The 22108-nt window shown below is 41.7% G+C and overlaps 2 protein-coding genes and 1 long non-coding RNA gene across 6 annotated transcripts in view; 1 reads left to right on the forward strand and 2 right to left on the reverse strand.

Annotated features, from left to right (window-relative positions):
- stra6 (signaling receptor and transporter of retinol STRA6) overlaps positions 1 to 10268 on the forward strand; it is a 52960-nt gene extending 42692 nt beyond the window's left edge. For both annotated transcript variants that reach the window (XM_062962986.1, XM_062962985.1), the window contains exons 13-18: positions 1002 to 1135; positions 2390 to 2507; positions 2881 to 2982; positions 4851 to 5014; positions 6361 to 6498; positions 8983 to 10268. In XM_062962986.1, coding sequence (XP_062819056.1) covers positions 1002 to 1135; positions 2390 to 2507; positions 2881 to 2982; positions 4851 to 5014; positions 6361 to 6498; positions 8983 to 9161 — 835 coding nt within the window. In that variant the 3' untranslated portion in view covers positions 9162 to 10268. The remainder of the gene's footprint in view (positions 1 to 1001; positions 1136 to 2389; positions 2508 to 2880; positions 2983 to 4850; positions 5015 to 6360; positions 6499 to 8982) is intronic.
- Positions 80 to 4854, reverse strand: LOC134293904 (uncharacterized). Its single transcript, XR_010000875.1, has 2 exons — positions 4074 to 4854; positions 80 to 1127 (listed from the first exon to the last, which is right to left on the reverse strand). It is a non-coding gene; the product is annotated as an uncharacterized LOC134293904 (long non-coding RNA).
- A 1776-nt stretch (positions 10269 to 12044) lies between the features above and the next one.
- Positions 12045 to 21304, reverse strand: islr (immunoglobulin superfamily containing leucine rich repeat). Of its 3 annotated transcripts, XM_062962989.1 has the most exons (3): positions 20616 to 21304; positions 12948 to 14232; positions 12045 to 12816 (listed from the first exon to the last, which is right to left on the reverse strand). In XM_062962989.1, exons 1-2 carry the CDS (start codon positions 20676 to 20678, stop codon positions 12982 to 12984), a joined length of 1314 nt encoding a protein of 437 aa, XP_062819059.1. In that variant the 5' UTR covers positions 20679 to 21304; the 3' UTR covers positions 12045 to 12816; positions 12948 to 12981. The 3 variants fall into 3 exon arrangements, with proteins under 3 accessions (XP_062819059.1, XP_062819060.1, XP_062819058.1); XM_062962990.1 differs by having other exon boundaries at positions 12045 to 14232; positions 20786 to 21304; XM_062962988.1 differs by having other exon boundaries at positions 12045 to 14232.
- Positions 21305 to 22108: the final 804 nt, after the last annotated feature.

The following is a 22108-nucleotide window of genomic DNA, read 5'->3' on the forward strand; positions in this document are numbered from 1 at the left end:
CGCGGTTTGGATAAGCACACACGCAGCAGAAGACTCACGTAGAAGCACTGGTACCAGTAACGAGGCTGGAGACTTCAACTATCTATAAACAGGTTTACTGGTGAACGGAAAACTCTCACAAGACAATATACATACAGACAGAGTGCAGAGAGCAGATAACCAAGAGAGAGAGATAACAGGGAGCTATTTATAATCACCCCTGCTGTCTGATGCAACAGACAGTTAACTCTTTACACACTTGCATAGTGGACAGCAGACAGTGCATGATGCAATCACAGTATATGATGCAATCCCCAGCACACGTTGCATACATGACTCAATTACATTTAAACAAACCTATGTACAATCATTCCCACTTCAACAGAGTGAATCCATGCTAGGGTTTAATCTTTGAAAGATGCCAAAGCCTATTCCTAAATAGATTCAGCACTTTGGACAGCTAATCAAAACCCGGACTGGATTCACTACCCTACTGGAATGGGATCCACTATTTGTAGGGAGAGGACCTGACCTACATCCTGATCATCTTTTCTGTTAGTGTGTTTCTGTTGTTAGATTGAATTGTTGTATCAAGTTTTGCTGTTGGGTGTTCGCAAGTGTGTGTTTCCTGCAGAGCATTCCAGCAGCGCATGGGTTAATCACAAGCCAGCTTGATTGATTGCCCGCAGGACCAATAGGTCAGGGCTTCCGTTTGAACTGTTTGACCGGAACTTTCATCATGAGCTGAGGAATGCGAGAGGTGCCAACTTGTACAGATAACAGCCTCGGCTTTGAGTAATTGTATATAACTTGTATAATAAAGTAATTAGACCTGCTGGGATCAGCAGTAAACAACGACTAAGCTGTCGTTTTGTTGGTGCCACTTTTGTTGCTGCAACAAGTGGTCCTTCGGATGAGCAGACAGAGAGAACTGACTCATCACACAGTCAGAGTGACGGACGATCGATTTAACTCCCTATCCCAACATCCCCTGACATTTTCTTCCTTTTTTCATCTTCTAGGATTAATCTCCGATTTCTGTACCGAGGGGCAGTCCTAGACATTTTCCATCGTCCCCGCAAACTCCAGGCTTCCCAGCAGGCCCTGGTGTGCTGGATGTGTTTCGCTGGCTTCCAGACAGCTTTTTCCTGTTTGGGTAAAGATGAGTCATTTAGTGGGCTCTTTGTAGGACAGTAGAGTCTCACTTATCCAACATAAAAGGGTCGGCAGAACATTGGATAAGCAAATACGTTGGATAATAAGGAGAGATTAAGGAAAGGTCTATTAAACATCAAATTAGGTTATGATTTTACAAATTAAGCACCAAAACATTAAGTTACAGTAATAATAATAATAATAATAAAACTTTATTTATACCCCGCCACCATCTCCCCAACGGGGACTCGGGGCGGCTTACATGGGGCCATGCCCAAGACAATACAATAGACCATAACATAATACAATTAAATAATACATTACATAAAATAAAACAGTAGAGTCTCACTTATCCAACACTCGCTTATCCAACGTTCTGGATTATCCAACACATTTTTGTAGTCAATGTTTTCAATATATCATGATATTTTGGTGGTAAATTCGTAAATACAGTAATTACTACGGAGCATTACTGTGTATTGAACTACTTTTTCTGTCAAATTTGTTGTCTAACATGATGTTTTGGTGCTTAATTTGTAAAATCATAACCTAATTTAATGTTTAATAGGCTTTTCCTTAATCTCTCCTTATTATCCAACATATTTGCTTATCCAACGTTCTGCTGGCCCGTTTACGTTGGATAAGCGAGACTCTACTGTATAAACAAATTTGACAGAAAAAGTAGTTCAATACACAGTAATGCTATGTAGTAATTACTGTATTTACGAATTTAGCACCAAAATATCACGATATTTTGAAAACATTGACTACAAAAATGCGTTGGATAATCCAGAACGTTGGATAAGTGAGACTCTACTGTATAAGTGGGTAGCCATTTACTTACGATTCCATGAATTAAAATACTTATATACCAGTTAATATCATATGGCCTGTGGTCAATTGATAATAAAAGATGCATCTGTCAAATGGCTATAGTTTTTGACTCCACTTTAATTGCCCCGGATCAATGCTATTGAATCTTGGGAGTTGTAGTTTTACAAGGCCTTTATCCTCCTCAGCCAAATGAGGCACCTCACCAAACTACAACTCCCAGTCATTGAGCCAAAATCGTTCCAGATAGCATTCATTCGATTGCAGAGGCACCCAAAACCAATTCTGATGCATAGAGAGATCATATTAATAAAAATCATGAATAATCAAATCCTTAAAAGTCAAACCCGCAAATGTAAAGGGCTGACCGTATTTCCAAATCGTATACATCCTCAGGTTAAGAATCTGGTATTTTTCCCCCTAGGCCTCCTCATCCAGCACATTGTCTTCTTCGTCGGCACCATGGGCTTCACGTTTCTGGTGGCCATCCCCTTACAATCGGGCACCAACGTCCACCTCTTCAAAATTGTGGAAAATATGTGGTAAGAGGGTTTATTCTTCCCAGATTGAAACCTCCTATGGAAAGGGTGTTGGTTGAAATCCATTTGGACTTAGAGCAAGGATAAAGCATCTAATGTAAGGGATCCATCCCTGATCCCTGATCTACCACGTTCCCTGCTTTGGGTTAACGCTCTCCTACCATGATATGGTCCCACCATCATCTCCATATACTTGGAGATATCCTTTCTGGGCCTTCCAAAATGCTGTATTCCCACCATAGTATTGCCTATGCTTGATAGGAAATTCTGGAAGTTGTTGATCTTAAAAACGACTTATCCAAGTTCTGGATACATTTTGGAATCTGAATTAATCATAGAGCCAATTGGTTGCCTCTTGTCTTTTCTTCTTCTTCAGGCCTTTCTGGTTGACTTTGGTGGTGGCTGTGATTGTCCAGAACCTTTTGGCTCAGTATTACTTCCTTGACCGTGATTGTCTACCTAAGGAGCTGAATAACAGGTAACAGATGTTCATCCTTGAAGGCTTCTATGGTGGCTTCCATACCAAAGGGATATGGACCTCCATAAAAGTTCAGACCAAAACCAAGGCAAGATTCACCATCTTGCTGATATGAAGCCCACCATCTTCTCCTCTTTGTGGCTGTGAATACTACAAAAACCATCAGGTGTATCCTAGAAATAACAACCTCCTTCTAAGAAAACAAGGGCTACGTAAATGACCTTGTCATAATTCCTTGTGAAAGCTATTGGTGTTGGAGATGTCACCCGGGACTACACAAGTCTCCTAGTTATGTAGAAGGATAGAATAGATTGAGGGACACATCTTTTTATTGTATTTTACTATGTTATTTATCTATTTTAATTGTTGTATTATTTTATTGTATTATGATATACTGGTAGTGATCCTGCCAGTTGTGTCCTCGGGGAGAAGGGCGGGGTAGAAATATCGGAAATCAATAAATAAATAAATCTCCATAATCCCACACATTCCCGATAGGCTGTGCTGTTATTTCCCTCTTCTATCCTGTTTAGATGCACCCATCCACTTGTTGTTTTAGCAATGTGATCTCTGCTAGGGATGAGGTAACTTCCTCAATTTAGATTGGATTTTTTATTGCCCCAGAGAAAAAGGCACAGCCCATGCAGTTAGTCGCCATTCTGCCAATCTGCTTAAGCTTCTTTCCTTTGTTTCACCAAGAAGGATGCATTTTGCCCTCTCTACTGGCAAAATGTAGCAATCTAGATTTCTTTGTTATTTTTACCTACCTACCTACCTTAGAACTAGCTTAGACAGCTAGTTAGCTCCAGAAACCTTTTCCTATCCACAATGGATTTCTTTTTACCTGAATAAATACTTTTGAACTTGACTTTGCAATCCTTTGCCATCCTGAAGAACAAAGGCTTTCTCTAAACTCATCTCACGTACGTTTCCTGCTGTTTTGGATGCATGCTTCTGCACTCTGCTAATTTTCTTGGGAATCTACCTCACAAAAGAGGGTCATTTTGAGCCTAATAGCTCGCAGATTCTCAACAATTGGGCATCTATGGGAGAGGAGACAGTTGGATGAATTGTCCATTTTAGTGGCTCACCTGAGGTTTGTCAGGGGATGATGGGTAGCAGAGTGTAATCCAAAAACATCATCCCGGTCTCACCTCCTTCTCCAGACTGTCTTCCCACGTGGATAAACAGCACTGGTCAAACACACTCCAGCAGACGAGGGTTCGGTTGAAAATCCAACGGCTGTAAGCTTTATTTACATGACTATATACAAATAGAGCAAATCAGTCCTTTCTCCATGAGTGCTCATGCCGAAGCAACTCACTCACACACACTGAAGAAACTCCTCTGCATTCCACAGTCCAAGAAGGAAGTCCCAGTCAAAACAAACTTGACCCCATTGGTCCTGTGATACGTCAATCATAGCAGGCTCTCATTAACTCCATAACTACTGGAATGCCTTGCCAAAAACTAACACAAGGCATTTCTAACAACCCAGATTGATTTTAACATTTCACAATACACAATACCCTGACAAGGTTGACTTTGCTAAGGGATGGAGCAAACAACGTATGGATTAATGAATGCATCTACTACCAAGGTTGTAGATCCATCCAACCTTATCTAACCACAAAGGAGGAGAAAGGCACCAGTGTTTTGACACCTTCTGAACTGCCAGTTGACCTTCCAAGATGGGAAAAAGTCACCTATGCTGGGACTTATATGTCTCATTGACCTCTTTGGAAGGAAAGTAAACATGAGTATAATGAACGCATGGATAGCTTCCTCCTCTTGCAACGACATAATATAGTCAAGCAAGCAACCCATGGATGAATTGGTTTGAACTCTCCTTCCTTTCCTCCTTGCAGGCGGGCTTTGTACATTGTGACGTTCCTGCTCTTCCCCATCAACGTGCTTGTGGGGGTCTTGGCAGGTGGCTGGAGGTTGGTCATGTCCGCGCTTTACAACGTCATCCACTTCTGTCGCCTGGATGTGAGTCTTCTGGGCCACGGGGTCGAGGTCTTTGATCCAGGTGAGTGACATGGAAGGTGGCCAATCCCTTTCCATCCCGCCTTCCCTTTCATTTTGTATTGTAAGTCATGCCGTAATGTGAGTGTACAAGGGCTATCCAGAAAGTAGATTACGTTTTGGAATTAAAAATGAACAAAGTATAGGAGAAAACATTCACCATATGCAGTTGAAAGCCACACCCAAATACCACTTCTCAACATAGTCACCATTCAAATCTAGGCACTTCTCATAGCGATGAATGAGCTTGGCAACTCCTTTCCCACCAAACTCTGCCGCTTGGCTTGCATCCTCAACCAGGCGGGCATCCCTTGCCGCAGCTGCGCATGTGCATGTGCTCAACTTTCCCCCATTCTCATCTTGGATCGCTCTTCTGTTTTGCAAATGCTTGCAAGGAAGGTTATGGCGACTGTTTTTTGGGACAGGATAGGTGTGCTTCTTGCAAAACCTTAGAAGAGGGATCCAGGACGAGCGTGGGGGAAAGTTGAGCGCATGCACATGCGCAGCTGCGGGAAGGGTTGAGGACGCAAGCCAAGTGGCAAAGTTTGGTGGGGAAGGACTTTCCAAACTCTTTTATCGCTATGACAAGTGCAAACGAGATATATATGCTGGATGTCGTATCACAAAATCACAAGTCAAACACTTCCCAAGCGTGTGTGATGTATTTTTGGATGATGCGCACAGATCCCAGTAGGGTGGCCTTTTGCAGGTGGCAGATTGTGATTTTGTCAATGTCTATTGTTTCCAAATGCCGGCTGAGATCTTTTGGCACGGCACCCAGTGTGCCCATCACCACCGGGACCACCTGCACTGGTCTCTGCCAGAGTCTTTGTGGCACCTATGGGGGATTATTATTATTATTATTATTATTATTATTATTATTATTATTATTATTATTATTATTATTATTATTATTATATCCTGCTTTATGTCTCTAAAAAGAGATGCAAAGCAGCTAACACTAAAAAAAAATACAATACTTAAAACCTTTAAAATATATACAAACATTAAAATGGTATTGCATATTTAAAAAAATTAAAATAAACAATTTTTAAAACTTATGAGAAGAGTAAAGAATGTGTGAAATGCAGCTCCCCTGATTCCATAGCATTGAGCCATGGCGGCTGGAGTGTTGCCAGACGGCATTCATTCCCCAGGATGAACTCAAAAAGTGACTTTCACAAGCTTGAGGGTTGTTTTTGTTTTCACGGCCAAGTGCTTTTGACAATCCCTTTCCTTTGTCCCTTGGCGCACGCCTTTTGCGGCAGGCATGCTCTCCTGCGCTGGCTGTTTGCATTTTACATGCCCTTATCTTGTTTTGCTTTTAAGTCTCCATGCTCTTTCTTCCAGGCTACCGCACCTATTGTTACTATTTGAAAATCGAGGTCAGCCAGTCCCATCCGGTGCTGAAAGCCTTTTGCTTGTTGCTCCTCCAAAGGCACAATCCGGGCGGGTCAACGTCCTTCCAGACGGGTGAGATGGAGGAAGGTGAGAGAACATTCCCACCCTGGTCTTGTTGATCTTTCTGGATGAAAGTGGAGATGTCGCTAGACAATTTGGAAAATCTGTTTCTCCCTGAGCAGGGAGGAAAGGCACACAACGATGTGACATTTGTTGGAATCACCATTGCTTCTTCTTATGCTGTCATTGGTACCCAGCCATGGAAGACGTCTCCTCCATCCATGCGTCAGATAATTTGTGCCATCTCTTTTTTCACCTAGATCCCATGTGAAAGATACATTCTCTGTCTAACACAGTGGTTCTCAGCCTGTGGGTCTTTGGGTGTTTTGGCCTACAACTCCCAGAAATCCCAGTCAGTTTACCATCTGCTAGGATTTCTGGAAGGCCAAAACACGTGGAGACCCACAGGTTGAGAACCACTGTGTTAGACAGAGAATACATTGTTAGACAGGAATGCATTGGTAGTAATCCTATTGTGTAAAATTGTGTGAAATACAGTTCTAATGGACATGTGGTCACACACTTGCAGAATGAATAAATGGGTGGTGATGCTTAAGGAACAGGCTGAAAAGGCTGAATCATGACGATGTGACACTCATGACAAGGATTCATTTTTGGGCAAGCAGTGGATATTAAAGAAGGGAGAAACACTTGTTCTTTCTCTTGCTATTGGAACTCTCTTGCTATACGTCTCTGATTTAACACATCCCTGGGTCCCGGGGTGTTTTGGCCTACAACTCCCAGAAATCCCAGTCAGTTTACCATCTGCTAGGATTTCTGGAAGGCCAAAACACGTGGAGACCCACAGGTTGAGAACCACTGTGTTAGACAGAGAATACATTGTTAGACAGGAATGCATTGGTAGTAATCCTATTGTGTAAAATTGTGTGAAATACAGTTCTAATGGACATGTGGTCACACACTTGCAGAATGATTAAATGGGTGGTGATGCTTAAGGAACAGGCTGAAAAGGCTGAATCATGACAATGTGACATTCATTACAAGGATTCATTTTTGGGCAAGCAGTGGATATTAAAGAAGGGAGAAACACTTGTTCTTTCTCTTGCTATTGGAACTCTCTTGCTATACGTCTCTGATTTAACACATCCCTGGGTCCCGGGGGTGTTTTGGCCTACAACTCCCAGAAATCCCAGTCAGTTTACCATCTGCTAGGATTTCTGGAAGGCCAAAACACGTGGAGACCCACAGGTTGAGAACCACTGTGTTAGACAGAGAATGCATTGTTAGACAGGAATACATTGGTAGTAATCCTATTATGTAAAATTGTGTGAAATACAGTTCTAATGGACATGTGGTCACACACTTGCAGAATGATTAAATGGGTGGTGATGCTTAAGGAACAGGCTGAAAAGGCTGAATCATGACGATGTGACATTCATGACAAGGATTCATTTTTGTCCTGGGCTGATGATGGGCAAGCAGTGGATATTAAAGAAGGGAGAAACACTTGTTCTTTCTCTTGCTATTGGAACTCTCTTGCTGTATGTCTCTGATCTAACCCAGGCGTCGGCGGTGTCTGGGAGGGCCTTCGCACAATTGAGACTCGTGCGCCAACTGCGACCGTACCTCGCGAAGGCTGATCTGGCCGGGGTGGTCCATGCCTTGGTCACCTCCAGACTGGACTACTGTAATGCGCTCTACGTGGGGCTGCCCTTGAAAACGGCTCGGAAGTTCCAACTGGTCCAACGAGCGGCAGCCAGGATGTTAACTGGGGCCCCTTACAGAGAGAGGTCAACCCTCCTGTTCAAGGAGCTCCACTGACTGCCATTTATTTACCAAGCCCAATTTAAGGTGCAGGTGCTTACCTACAAAGCCTTGAACGGTTTGGGACCATCCTACCTCCGTGACCGCATCTCTGTCTACGAACCCACGCGTTCACTTCGGTCATCTGGAGAGGCCCTACTCGTGATCCCGCCTGCGTCGCAAGCGCGGTTGGTGGGGACACGAGACAGGGCCTTCTCTGTGGTGGCCCCCCGACTCTGGAACACCCTCCCCAAGGATCTCAGACAGGCCCCTACATTGGCAGTCTTCAGAAAGAACTTGAAGACCTGGCTGTTCCAATGTGCCTTCCCAGATTAATAGGAAATCTCCAATACCAAGTCTCATAAGCGCTTTTTAGAACTAAGATCGTATATCGCACTCTGCACTTGCCCTATAAGCCTTATATATCACCGGTCACATCAGCACTTTTAATCTTGTACCCATTACTCTGGCCCGGCCCAGTTCTATTGTGTTTTAGCGTATTGTTATTGCTTGTGGTTTATACTGTTTTAATTCTTTTAATTTGCCTTTTGTTTTGTATTGTTATATTGTGTGTTGAGGCCTTGGCCTTTGTAAGCCGCATCGAGTCCTTCGGGAGATGCTAGCGGGGTACAAATAAAATTTAATAATAATAATAATAATAACAACACATCCCTGACTTGTGTGGTTCCCCTAGTTCTTTTCACTCTCCTCAAATTGTTGTTGTTATTGTTGTTTTCTGCCTGGCAGGGGTCAAGCTCATGAAGACCAAGACGCAGGCCTCCAAAACGGCCAAATGCCAGCAGAACCGTGCCCGGTGGGGCCTGGCGTACACCCTCCTCAACAACCCTTCCCTTCTGTCCCATCGGAAAGGTGCGCTCTCCAATGCGATGGCCAACGGGATGAAAGCCAACCTTGCGAAGCCTTGATGGCCAATAGGAAACCATGGACTCGCCCACTGAAAAGGTGAATCGTGCCTTTCTTCGCGCTCCCATCCTTGTGTTCCTCTTTCCCATTGGCAGCTTGCTCTTCCTCGCACCTTCTTTGGTCTCTTATGGAAGTCCTACCACGGGAGTGTGGCCCACGGGACTGGAGACGAGAGCATCCGATGAATTGCGCTGCCAAAGGCATGACGCAACCGCTGGCGATATTTCTCTTCTTCCTTTCCTACAGCTTCTTCACCAACGAGTGCCTCTCTGTCTCTCTTTGTCTTTTTCACTGTCGTATATATGAGACTTTCTTGGCCATGCCGGCCTTTAGAATTGTTCAGTTGCTAGTCTTCTTGGAGATATGTCTCCTAAATCATGATGGTTTGGTATTACGTGGCGAGAAGGAAACGATGACGACAAGACTGTCGGTTGCAACCACACCACGGAATCTAACATTGGAAGTTGGAACCGAAACAAAACGGGGATATTTGAAGGAGTCGGAAATGTGGACAATGGGTTGTCTTTGGGTGGTCAAGAGGCATATAATGTAGGAGCAAAGGATGGAAAGAGAGTCTGGATAGACTATTTTGCTTTTTTGAACTCCGACTTGGGTTGAGTGAACGTTTAGCAAAGATTGAGGCCATTTTTTAAAAATGTCTGAACGACATGGTGACTACTAGGTCATGTCAACATGGAAGGTGGGGGAGATATTTAAATCAGCTTCAATCTCTCACTCATCTCGATATTGACTCATTCCTTACAGGGAATGTCAAAAATAATCTCATGAGTTCGCTCAAGCTTGGAAATGTTCTTTTGCGATGCAACAATTCCCAGTTTCCCCCATGACAGTGGCAGATTCTGGGAGCTGTAAACCAAATTTTTTCAAGCTTCCTCGCTTGATGATCTCAAGGAGGGTTGAATGTGGTCTTTCATAGGGCACCCCACTCCTCTGTGTTGACTTTTGTAACACAGGAGCTTCTCCACTCCCTTTCCTTATAGTAGGAGCTGGGAAAAGTGAGCTCCAGAACCAGCAACACTAAAGCCATTGTAGAATGCAGAGAGTTGATCTCTTCTGGTGAAAATAATAAACGAAACTGTTACATCCTAGCCAAGCTACGATTTTGTCGCGTTGTCTATATCTCTTTCAGCCTTCAGGAGTGCGATGCCGATGAAGAGTTGGAAATCCCAGGCAGTGAATCCATGTCATGGTTTCATCCAGACTTGGAAGGAATTGTCCAAGGTGCTGAAACATTGCTGCCAAATGTGTTCAGCACCTTGGACAGTTCCTTTGTTGCAATTCGATTTATTGCTGGTGCTCTCTCATTCTAGTAAGTGCAGTGACATACGTGTGCTAGGAAAATATATTTCGGTTGAAAAACAAATCTCTTTCATTTAGTTTCAATAACCAAACATGTATTGTTGCAATAGAAAAACAAGATTTTGGTTACATGGCTAAAAGAATTAACACCACTCCCAGGTTCTTATACAGTACAGTCTCACTTATCCAAGCCTCGCTTATCCAAGCCTCTGGGTAATCCAAGCCATTTTTATAGTCAATGTTTTCAATATATCGTGATATTTTGGTGCTAAATTCGTAAATACAGTAATTACTACATAGCATTACTGCGTATTGAACTACTTTTTCTGTCAAATTTGTTGTGTAACATGATGTTTTGGTGCTTAATTTGTAAAATCATAACTTCATTTGATGTTTAATGGGCTTTTCCTTGATCCCTCCTTATTATTCAAGATATTCGCTTATCCAAGCTTCTGCCAGGCCCGTTTAGCTTGGATAAGTGAGACTCTACTGTATCACAACACTCAAAGACAATCTATGTATAATATAACTCCCATATTGTGCCTTCGTTCCTTGAAGTCATTAAGTGACAGCCATCTCTCAAATTCCTCTGATCCAGATATATACAGTAGAGTCTCACTCATACAACATAAACGGGCCGGCAGAATGTTGGATAAGCGAATATTTATTTATTATTTATTTATTGATAGCATTTATATTCCGCCCTTCTCACCCCGAAGGGGACTCAGGGCGGATCACATTACACATATAGGCAAACATTCAATGCCTTTTAACATAGAACAAAGACAAGACAAACATAGGCTCCGAGCGGGCCTCGAACTCATGACCTCCTGGTCAGAGTGATTCATTGCAGCTGGTTGCAGCTGGCTTGCTCTCCAGCCTGCGCCACAGCTCACACCCATGTTGGATAATAAGGAGGCATTAAGGAAAAGCCTATTAAACATCAAATTAGGTTATGATTTTACAAATTAAGCACCAAAACATCATGTTATACAACAAATTTGACAGGAAGAGTAGTTCAATATACAGTAATGCTATGTAGTATTTACTGTATTTACAAATTTAGCACCAAAATATCATGATATATTGAAAACATTGACTACTAAAATGTGTTGGATAATCAAGAATGTTGGATAAGTGATACTCTACTGTAATAATAATAATAATAATAATAATAATAATAATAATAATAATCCCCCCATAGGTGCCACAAAGACTCTGGCAGAAACCAGTGCAGGTGGTCCCAGTGGTGATCGGCACATTGGGTGTTTACAAATTTAGCCCCAAAATATCATGATGTATTGAAAACATTGACTACAAAAATGCCTTGGATAATCCAGAACGTTGGACAAGTGAGCGTTGGATAAGTGAGACTCTACTGTATATACCTCACAACCTCTGAGGATGCCCACCATAGATATGGGCAAAACGTCAGGAGAGAATGCTTCTGGAACATGGCCATCCAGCCCGGAAAACACACAACAACCCTGCATTGGATTTGTTGCCTGTAAATGCGGTGACATATGTGTGCCAGGAAAATATATTTGGGTTGAAAAACAAGTCCCTTTCTTTTAGTTTCAATAACCAAACATGTATTATTGCAATAGAAAAACAAAGATTTTGGTTACATGGCTAAAAGAATTAGCATCACTCTCAGGTTCGTATATCACAACACTCAAAGACAATCTATGTAAGATATAAATCCCATATTGCGCTTTCTTTCCTTGAAGTCATTAAATGACATAAGTATGCCAGAAAAATATATTTGGGTTGAAAAACAAATCCATTTCATTTAGTTTCAATAAACAAACATGTATTGTTGCAATAGGGAAAACAAGATTTTGGTTGCATGGCTAAAAGAATTAGCACCGTTCCTAGGTTCGTATATCACAACACTCAAAAGACAATTTGTGTATGATATAACTCCCATATTGTGCCTTCTTTCCTTGAAGTCATTAAGTGACAGCCATCTATCAAATTCCTCTGATCCAGATATATACCTTTAAGTGTTAGACTGAAAATACATCTACATGGTGATTAATTATGTTGGTTCGACACTACTTTAACTGCCGCGGCTCAAAGCTATGCAATCCTCGGAGTTGCAGTTTTACAAGTTCTTTGGTCTTCTCTGTTGTTTCCTTACCAAACTACAACTCCCAGCATTCCGTAGTATTCAGCCACGGCAGTTAAAGTGGTATCAAACCGCATTCATTCTGCAGTGAAGATCCAGCCTGAGATATGTTTCCTGTAATGTGCGTTAAACATATTGAATATAATGCGGTTTTGTGCATATTATGTACTATATTCTGTGTTGACCAGTAGTGGTTTCAGGCATGGGCCAACTTGGGCCCTCCAGGTGTTTTGGACTTCAACTCCCACAATTCCTAACAGCCTACCGGCTGTTAGGAATTGTGGGAGTTGAAGTCCAAAACACCTGGAGGGCCCAAGTTGGCCCATGCCTAGCATAGTAAGTTTCTATTGTATAATGAATACTGAGTATAGCTACAAAAAGTAAAGCAAAGAAACTAGGAATGAGCTGACCCACAGCCATGGGTCCCATAGAGTCCCTCTATTGCTGCTGGCCTTGGGTGCTCTTGGGTTCAGGTAGATGAACACCACCTTTCCTTCAGGCCTGGGGTGTTCTTTGTCGCAAGAGTTGGCTTTGGGCTTGCTGGCTTGGATGTCATTCTGGAGCCGATCGTCCGGACTCTCAGAACTGGCCAAGGCGACGTTGACGGACACCTCCCGAGACCCAACGTCATTCAATGCCTGGCAGGTGTAGAGGCCTTCATCCGCCTTGTTGAAGTTGGCAATGACCATGGAGCCATTCTTGAAGACCAAGAAGCGCCCGCTCTTCTTCACACCTCTTCCGTCTGCTTCTACATTGGGTCCATTGATGGCCAGAGTTTGAGAAGATGTCTGGATGGTCCACCGGATCTCCGGTGGTGGTTTGCCCACAGCGCTGCAATGCAAGAAGAGGGTGAGTCCATCATGTAACACACTGTTGCCTAAACTAGAATGGTAAATCAATTGGACCGAAGGCATCATACAGTCCAATTTCAAGCTTCTCCCAAGAATGAAGCCTTTGAGATGTTCAGGAGTGCCACAAGTAATGGACTCCTTCTCCGAGATGGAGACAGAAGTGTTCTCCAACCATTTCTTCAACCACCAGCTTTTACAGGAACAATTCAATGGGTTGTGGTGGATCTGCAACTGGGACAACCAAGGCATGGAGTCGAAGGTGCCTTCAAAGAGGACCACGAGATGGTTGTTGTCAAGCCAAAGGGACCGCAAGTCCTTCAAGTTCTGGAAGGCATTCCAAGGGACCTTCTCCAAGCGGTTGCTGCTCAGCTTCAGTTGCTGCAAAGCTGTGAGGTTGGAGAGGTCTCCCCAAGGGAAGTCCACGATCTGGTTGTGTCTGAGATCGATGGCCCGCAGGTGTATCAAGAAGGCGAAGGTGCCTCTAGAAATGACAGCGATCTCGTTGTAGGACAGCCAAAGAGCCTGCAAGTTGGGCACGTCCGCAAAGGCGTCTTCGCCCAAGGAGGGAATGCGGTTGACGGACAAGGTGAGCGTGGTCGCGTTGGAGGGCAGGCCCAGAGGAACGGCCTCGAGGTCTTTGTAAGAGCAGTCGGCGATGTGGCGGCCGTACTTCTTCAGAGCCTTGCATCGGCAAACCTCTGGGCAGCCCTGGATGCCCACAAAGAGCAGCGTGGCAAAGAAGCAAAACAGCGGGTCCATGGCTTTGTTTTGCTGCAAGGGAAAAAGACAGAGATGAATAACCAGGGCTTGGTTTATGTTTAGGCTCCATCTGCACTGTCATATAATGCATTTTTGAAAGGGTCTTAGTGTACTGTCAGTTGGGAAAAATAAATCTCAGAAAGTATTAATAATAATAATAATAATAGCAAGGAAACCGATGAAACCATTGATCATATCCTCAGCTGCTGTAAGAAAACCGCACAGACAGACTACAAACAGAGGCACAACTATGTGGCCCAAATGATTCATTGGAACTTATGCCTCAAGTACCAAAGAACTGGTGGGATCACAAACCTGCAAAAGTATTGGAAAATGAGCACGCAAAGATACTGTGGGACTTCCGAATCCAGACTGGCAAAGTTCTGGAACACAACACACCAGACATCACAGTTGTGGAAAAGAAAAAGGTTTGGATCATTGATGTCGCCATCCCAGGTGACAGTCGCAGTGACGAAAAATAACAGGAAAAACTCAGCCTCTATCATATTATTATTATTATTATTATTATTATCAGGACCTCAAGATTGAACTTCAAAGACTCTGGCAGAAACCAGTGCAGGTGGTCCCAGTGGTGATCGGCACATTGGGTGCTGTGCCAAAAGATTTCAGCCGGCATTTGGAAACAATAGACTTTGACAAAATCACGATCTGCCAACTGCAAAAGGCCACCCTAGTGGGATCTGCACGCATCATCCGAAAATACATCACACAGTCCTAGACACTTGTGGTTTTGTTATACGAAATCCAGTATATCTATCTTGTTTGCTGTGTCATAATAAAATAATACGTTTATTTATATCCCGCCTCCATCCCCCCCGAAAGGGGACTCGGGGCGGCTTACAGCAAAATCAAAATACAAGCAATGATAATATATGAAACATCAAAGGACCACAACAAAAACCAATAATAAAATATACACAATAGGCAAAAAAACACAACACAGAATTAAAACATCAAATTAAAAAACAATGAGGTTGCAATCGTGGATAAGCAAGGTGCACATTATGAGTAACAAATTCGTAAACAGATAAAGTGCATTCGAATCATTTAAAGTCACATTAGGTAGGGAGGAGTCCTGAATAATATCAAGCCATCAGGAATCAGGAGAAGATTCCCAGTTCTGTTGGGATTGGCATGATCGTGGGTTTGTATTAAAATTATTTCTTGATGCACAATATAACCTCTATATCGGCAACAGATGCATTCCAAGATCTCTCCCTACCATGGATATTTAGCGAACTCTAAACTTTGCTATACTTGGGCTAGAACATGTCATAGAATTGCATTGGAGGAACTTGAAAGTCACACAAAAACTTTCAGGTGGTGGACTGTTGTAGTTATTATTATTATTATTATTATTATTATTATTATTATTATTATTATTTTATGTCACAGCAAACAAGATAGATATCCTGGATTTCGTATCACAAAATCACAAGTCAAACATTGAAAACATTGACTACAAAAACCAGAGAACACTTCTTGCATGCATATATATCACCGACAAAATGTCCTCTGAAGCAAATAATTGATGTTCCTTTGGTTGTGTCTCCCTGGCTGCATTTACGAAAGAGTGGCGATGATCATATGTCTAAAACTGGGAGCGAGACCTCATCCTTCCATGGCAACATCCAAGTCAGTTTCTGATCTCACGCTCCCCAAGCTCGGTGAACTCATCCTGAGTTTGTCCAAACATATGGAGTTTGGGAGCGGGAATGGGCAACGGGTAGGTTGAGCTCTGGATCCAGAAGTTCTCCAGAAACTAGGACGCAGGGCAATGGATCCAAACAACAAGAAAAGAGATTCCAACTAAACACTAAGAACAACTTCCTAATGTCTGGACCAGGGGTCCCCAAACTAAGGCCCGGGGGCCGGATGCGGCCCTCCGAGGTCATTTACCTGGCCCCCGCCCTCAGTTTTATAATATAATACATTGTATATACATATAATATTGATAATAATATTATAATGTAATACAATATAACACTAATAATAATACCATATAATAATATTAATTATATATTCTATATTACATATAATATTACTAATAATATTACAGTATAATGGTATAGTTCAATATAGTCATATATAATGCTAATATTGTGCTATGCTAATAATATAATATATTGTATGTACATATAATTTGTAAGCCACTCTGAGTCCCCTTTGGGGTGAGAAGGCTGTGATACAAATGTAGTAAATAAATGCAGTAAATAATAATTGCAGTAAATAAATAAATTTTAGACTTAGGCTCGCCCAAAGTCTGAAATGACTTGAAGGCACACAACAACAACAACAATAACAACAACCCTAATTAACTTGACTATCTCATTGGCCAGAAGCAAAACCACACTTCCCATTGAAATCCTAATAAATGTATGTTGGTAAAATTGTTTTTATTTTTAAATATTGTATTGTTCTTTCGTTGTTGTTGTTCTTGTTTTTGCACTAACAAATAAGACATGTGCAGTGTGCATCGGAATTTGATTGTATTTTTTTTCAAATGATAATCCGGCCCCTCAACAGTCAGAAGGATTGTGGACCGGCCCTTGGCTTAAAAAGTTTGAGGACCCCTGGACCACCTTGAGAGCAATGGAGTCTCTTCTCCAGATATTTGTTTACTGTATTTATATACTGTTTTTCTCGCCCCTGGGAGATTCAAAGCAGTTTCCAACACAGAAAAGGTAAAAGTTTTCCCTTAATATTAAGTCTAGTTGTGTCCAACTCTGGAGGTTAGTGCTCACCTCCATTTCTAACTCAAAGAGCCGGCATTGTCCATAGACACCTCCAAGGTCACGTGGCCACTGGCGTGACTGCATGGAGTGCTGTTACCTTCCCGCCGGAGCGGTACCTATTGATCTACTCACATTGGCATGTTTTCGAACTGCTCGGTTGGCAGAAGCTGGGGCTAACAGCAGGAGCTCACCGCACTCCCCGGATTCGAACCTGCAACCTTTCAGTCCGCAAGTTCAGCAGCTCAGCGGTTTAACACACTGCACCACCGGGGACTCCCTAACAACTAACGTTTGCATAGATATTCTTGTATCAGTTACCTTCCCACTGGAGCCGTACCTACTCATATTTCTACATATTTCCATATCTACTCATATTTGCATGTTTCGAACTGCTAGGTTGGCAGAAGCTGGGGCTAACAGTGGGAGCTCACCCCGCTCCCCAGATTCGAACCTTCAACCTTTCGGTCTGCAAGTTCAGCAGCTCAGTGGTTTAACCTACTGCACCACCAGGAGCACCACCGGTTTACAACATAATCATGGCAAAATGCAATGCCAAGCACAAATGTAATAATCACATCATAATATCTAAACAATAAACATATAACTATGAGTTAAAATTAGTACTCCTAATATATTGCACAACTATAATTTTTTTCTTTCTCCCCCAAGATGATTGAAGTGACATTGTGTCGCCCTTGGCCACTGGCTACGCGTTGTGATTTTATAGTTCTGATGTATTAATTCGTTGTAATTGGATTGCATTTTATATTGTTGTATTTTATTGTATACTAGCTGTGCCCGGCCAGGCGGCCACGCGTTGCTGTGGCAAAGTGGTGGTGGTATTGGTTAAAAATTGTGTAATTTTTATTTGACGTTATTTGTATTTTTTAAATTAATTTTATTGTAAGTTATCTTTTCATTTATTATATTTTATTATTTTCTTGTATTATTTTTAGTTATTTTCTGTTATTATAGTATTTTATTGTATTCATTCTTTAGTGTTTTTAATTATTTTTTAGTGTTTTTTATTATTTTTTTATTGGGTTGCTAGGAGACCAAGTTGGAGGAGCTTAGCCTTCTAACTGGCAGCAATTGAATAAAAGCAATTAGTCCTCTCTCTCTAATTAGGACTTTATTTTTCTTTTCTTTTTGTTGTATCAACCTAGAGGCGTGGATGATGGGTTGTGTTGTCAAATTTCGAGGTTGGGGGGCCTGTAGTTTTGTTGTTTTGTGGGTCGCCGTGATGCCATCACTCTTTTATATATATATAGATTGCCTGGCCTGGTCCCCATGTGAGCCGCCCCGAATCCCCTTGGAGAGATACAAAAATAAAGTTGTTATTAATAATAATAATAATAATAATAATAATAATAATAATAATAATATCACGAAGGTCATTAAAACATATGGCATAAACAAGACACAGAATTAAAACACCTAATATATACATTAAAATCACATAATTCAACATCGTAAACCGAGGCCATGACAGTTGTCAATGGCACACAAAGGTAAAAGTAAAGGTTTCCCCTGACATTAAATCCAGTCGTGACCGACTCTGGGCGTTGGTGCTCATCTCCATTTCTAAGCCGAAGAGCCGGCGTTGTCCATAGACATCTCCAGGTCATGTGGCCGGCATGACTGTATGGAACGCTGTTACCTTCCCGCCGGAGCTGTACCTATTGATTTACTTTTCAGACTGCTAGGTTGGCAGAAGCTGGGGCTAACAGAGAGAGCTCACCCCGCTCCCCGGATTCGAACCTTCAACCTTTCGGTCTGCAAATTCAGAAGCTCAGTGGTTTAACCTACTGCGCCACCGGAGCACCGGTTTACAACATAATCATGGCAAAATGCAATGCCAAAGACACATGTAAAAATCAAATCATAATATCTAAACAATAAACATATGAGTTAAAATCATTAAGTCTATTAAAACATATGGCATTAACAACATTCAGGCATGAAGCCACAGAATTAAAACACCTAATATAAACATTAAAATTCAAAATCATAAACTGAGGCCATTCCAGTTATTAATGGCACATATTCCCTGTTTATTTATTTCTTGCACTGCATTACTTTACTGGCCAAAAGTCTCGTCCCATAGCGGTGTCTTTGTTTTCATTCTGGAGGCCAAGAGGGAAGGTGAGAAATCTTGGACCACTTGAAGTTTCCGAACAGTCTTCAAGGGCAGTCCCATGTAGAGTGCATTGCAGTAGTCTATCTGAGATTAAACAAGAGTGTGGACCACTGTGGCCAAGTCTGGCTTCTCAAGATTAGTAAACAGAAGCTGGATAGCCATCTGCCAGTTACTACCCGTTGGACCATTTGAAGTTTCCAAACAGTCTTCAAGGGCAGTCCCATGTAGAGTGCATTGCAGTAGTCTATCTGAGATTAAACAAGAGCATCCACCACCGTGGCCAAGTCTGGCTTCTCAAGATTAGTAAACAGAGGCTGGATAGCTGTCTGCCGGTTACTGCCCGTTGGACCATTTGAAGTTTCCGAACAGTCTTCAAGGGCAACCCCATGTAGAGTGCATTGCAGTAGTCTATTTGACATGTAACAAGAGCATCCACCACCGTAGCCAAGTCTGGCTTCTCAAGATTAGTAAACAGAGGATGGATAGCCATCTGCCGGTTACTGCCTGTTGGACCATTTGAAGTTTCCGAACAGTCTTCAAGGGCAACCCCATGTAGAGTGCATTGCAGTAGTCTATCTGAGATTAAACAAGAGCATCCACCACCGTGGCCAAGTCTGGCTTCTCAAGATTCGTAAGCAGAGGATGGATAGCCATCTGCCGAGAGGGCTTGGATTGTGTCTCCCTGCCTGGCTGAATGAGATTGGATGAGGTTCCAACTCTATGAGTTTATTACAATCCGAAACGATCAACGAACAACCGAATCCACAACTACAGTAGAGTCTCACTTATCCAACATAAACGGGCCGGCAGAATGTTGGATAAGCGAATATGTTGGATAAGAAGGAGGCATTAAGGAAAAGCCTATTAAACATCAAATTAGGTTTTGATTTTACAAGTTAAGCACCAAAACATTTGACAGAAAAAGTAGTTCAATACGCAGTAATGCTATGTAGTAATTACTGTATTTATGAATTTAGCACCAAAATATCACGATATATTGAAAACATTGACTACAAAAATGCGTTTGATAATCCAGAACGTTGGATAAGCGAGTGTTGGATAAGTGAGACACTACTGTACATGCAAAGCACAAGTTCGGCAACTCCAATTCTGCTACGAGAAAGCGAAACTTTTTTCAGCCAACTGCTCCCAAAATCTCCCAACAAAACGGCAACTTTGCCAAGTTTTGTCCAGAAGGCAAACAACGCTATTTTGTTCAAGAACAGGCCCAAGAAATCATTTAATTCCTATCCAAAGATTATCCTTGCTTTCCTCCTTCATTCCCATCTAAAATATTCTTAGAAAACAATTGACAATCTCTCGTTGTTTTCTCTCGTTGAGTTTCCATCTGCAATGCAAAAAATAAGAGTTGCGTAGAAAAGGAGAAAGCGAAAGTTTGCAGCAGAAGAGCCCCAAGCTTTAGCCAAAAATGTATACAGAGAAAAGCTTGTATATAGAAGTGTGACAGATGCATTTCCCTTCTTTTTTTTTCTTTTTACCTCTTTCTGGGCCGTCTTCCTTTTGTCCTGAAAGAGTCTTCGGCCAGGAAACTGTGTAAACATTGACAGACTCACGCATTCCAACGACGTTTATTAATAACAGTGACCAAACCCAGCCTCCGACCGGTCCCGGCGCCAGAAAAGTGGTTTTGATTTTTCACAGGCCTCACCGAAAAAAAAGAAAATGTGCCGAAGGTTTTTCCTCACTCCTCTCTCTCCCAATCTTTCTTTCGACCTCCTTCCATCCTCGATTCTCAACCCCACATTTCTCAGAACTGTGCTCAATATGATGAGCGACCTTCCCAAAGCCAAAGACACTGAAATCCGTCACATCCTTCCCTCCTTTCCTCTCCCGCTGAGCCATCCACACATTGTTCCATTTCATCATCCTTCCTCCATCCTGGCTGTTCCTTCACATGATGGATTACGTGCTTATAAGAAACACGAGAAGGGCTCTTTTTTTAAAAAAAAAATCCTCCCTAAAATGTGTTGTCGAAGGCTTTCATGGCTGGAATCACTGGATTGCTGTAAGTTTTCCAGGCTGCATGGCCATGTTCCGGAAGCATTCTCTCCTGACGTTTTGCCCACATCTATGGCAAGCATCCTCAGAAGTTGTGAGGTCTGTTGGAAACTAGGCAAGTGGGGTTTATATCTATCTATCTATCTATCTATCTATCTATCTATCTATCTATCTATCATCTTTCTTTCTTTCTATCTGTCTTTCTTTCTTTCTTTCTATCTTTCTATCTATATTTCTTTCTATCTATCTATCTATCTATCATCTTTCTTTCTTTCTATCTGTCTTTCTTTCTTTCTTTCTATCTTTCTATCTATATTTCTTTCTATCTATCTATCTATCTATCATCTTTCTATCTGTCTGTCTGTCTGTCTATCATTCTATCTTTCTATCTTTTTTTCTTTCTTTCTATCTATCTTTCTGTCTGTCTGTCTGTCTATCTGTCTGTCTGTCTTTCTATCTATCTATCCATCTATCTATCTATCTATCTATCTATCTATCTATCTATCTATCTATCTTTCTGTCTGTCTATCTATCTATCATCTTTCTATCTGTCTGTCTGTCTGTCTGTCTGTCATTCTTTCTTTCTTTCTTTCTTTTTTTCCAAATATTTTTATTGTGCATTTTACAAGCAACCTGTATATTTCTTGTTACATAAAAAGAACTCTTATTCTTTTCTCAATTTAATTTTCTTTCTTTCTTTCTATCTTTCTGTCTGTCTGTCTGTCTTTCTATCTGTCTTTCTATCTGTCTGTCTGTCTTTCTATCTATCTTTCTATCTATTTATCTATCTATCTATCTATCTATCTATCTATCTATCTATCTATCTATCTATCTTTCTGTCTGTCTGTCTGTCTTTCTATCTATCTATGTTTCTATCTATCTTTCTATCTTTCTATCTATCTATCTTTCTGTCTGTCTGTCTGTCTTTCTATCTATCTATCTTTCTATCTATCTTTCTATCTTTCTATCTATC

The sequence above is a fragment of the Anolis carolinensis genome, unplaced genomic scaffold (genome assembly GCF_035594765.1).
Source record: "Anolis carolinensis isolate JA03-04 unplaced genomic scaffold, rAnoCar3.1.pri scaffold_11, whole genome shotgun sequence".
NCBI lineage: Eukaryota > Metazoa > Chordata > Lepidosauria > Squamata > Dactyloidae > Anolis > Anolis carolinensis.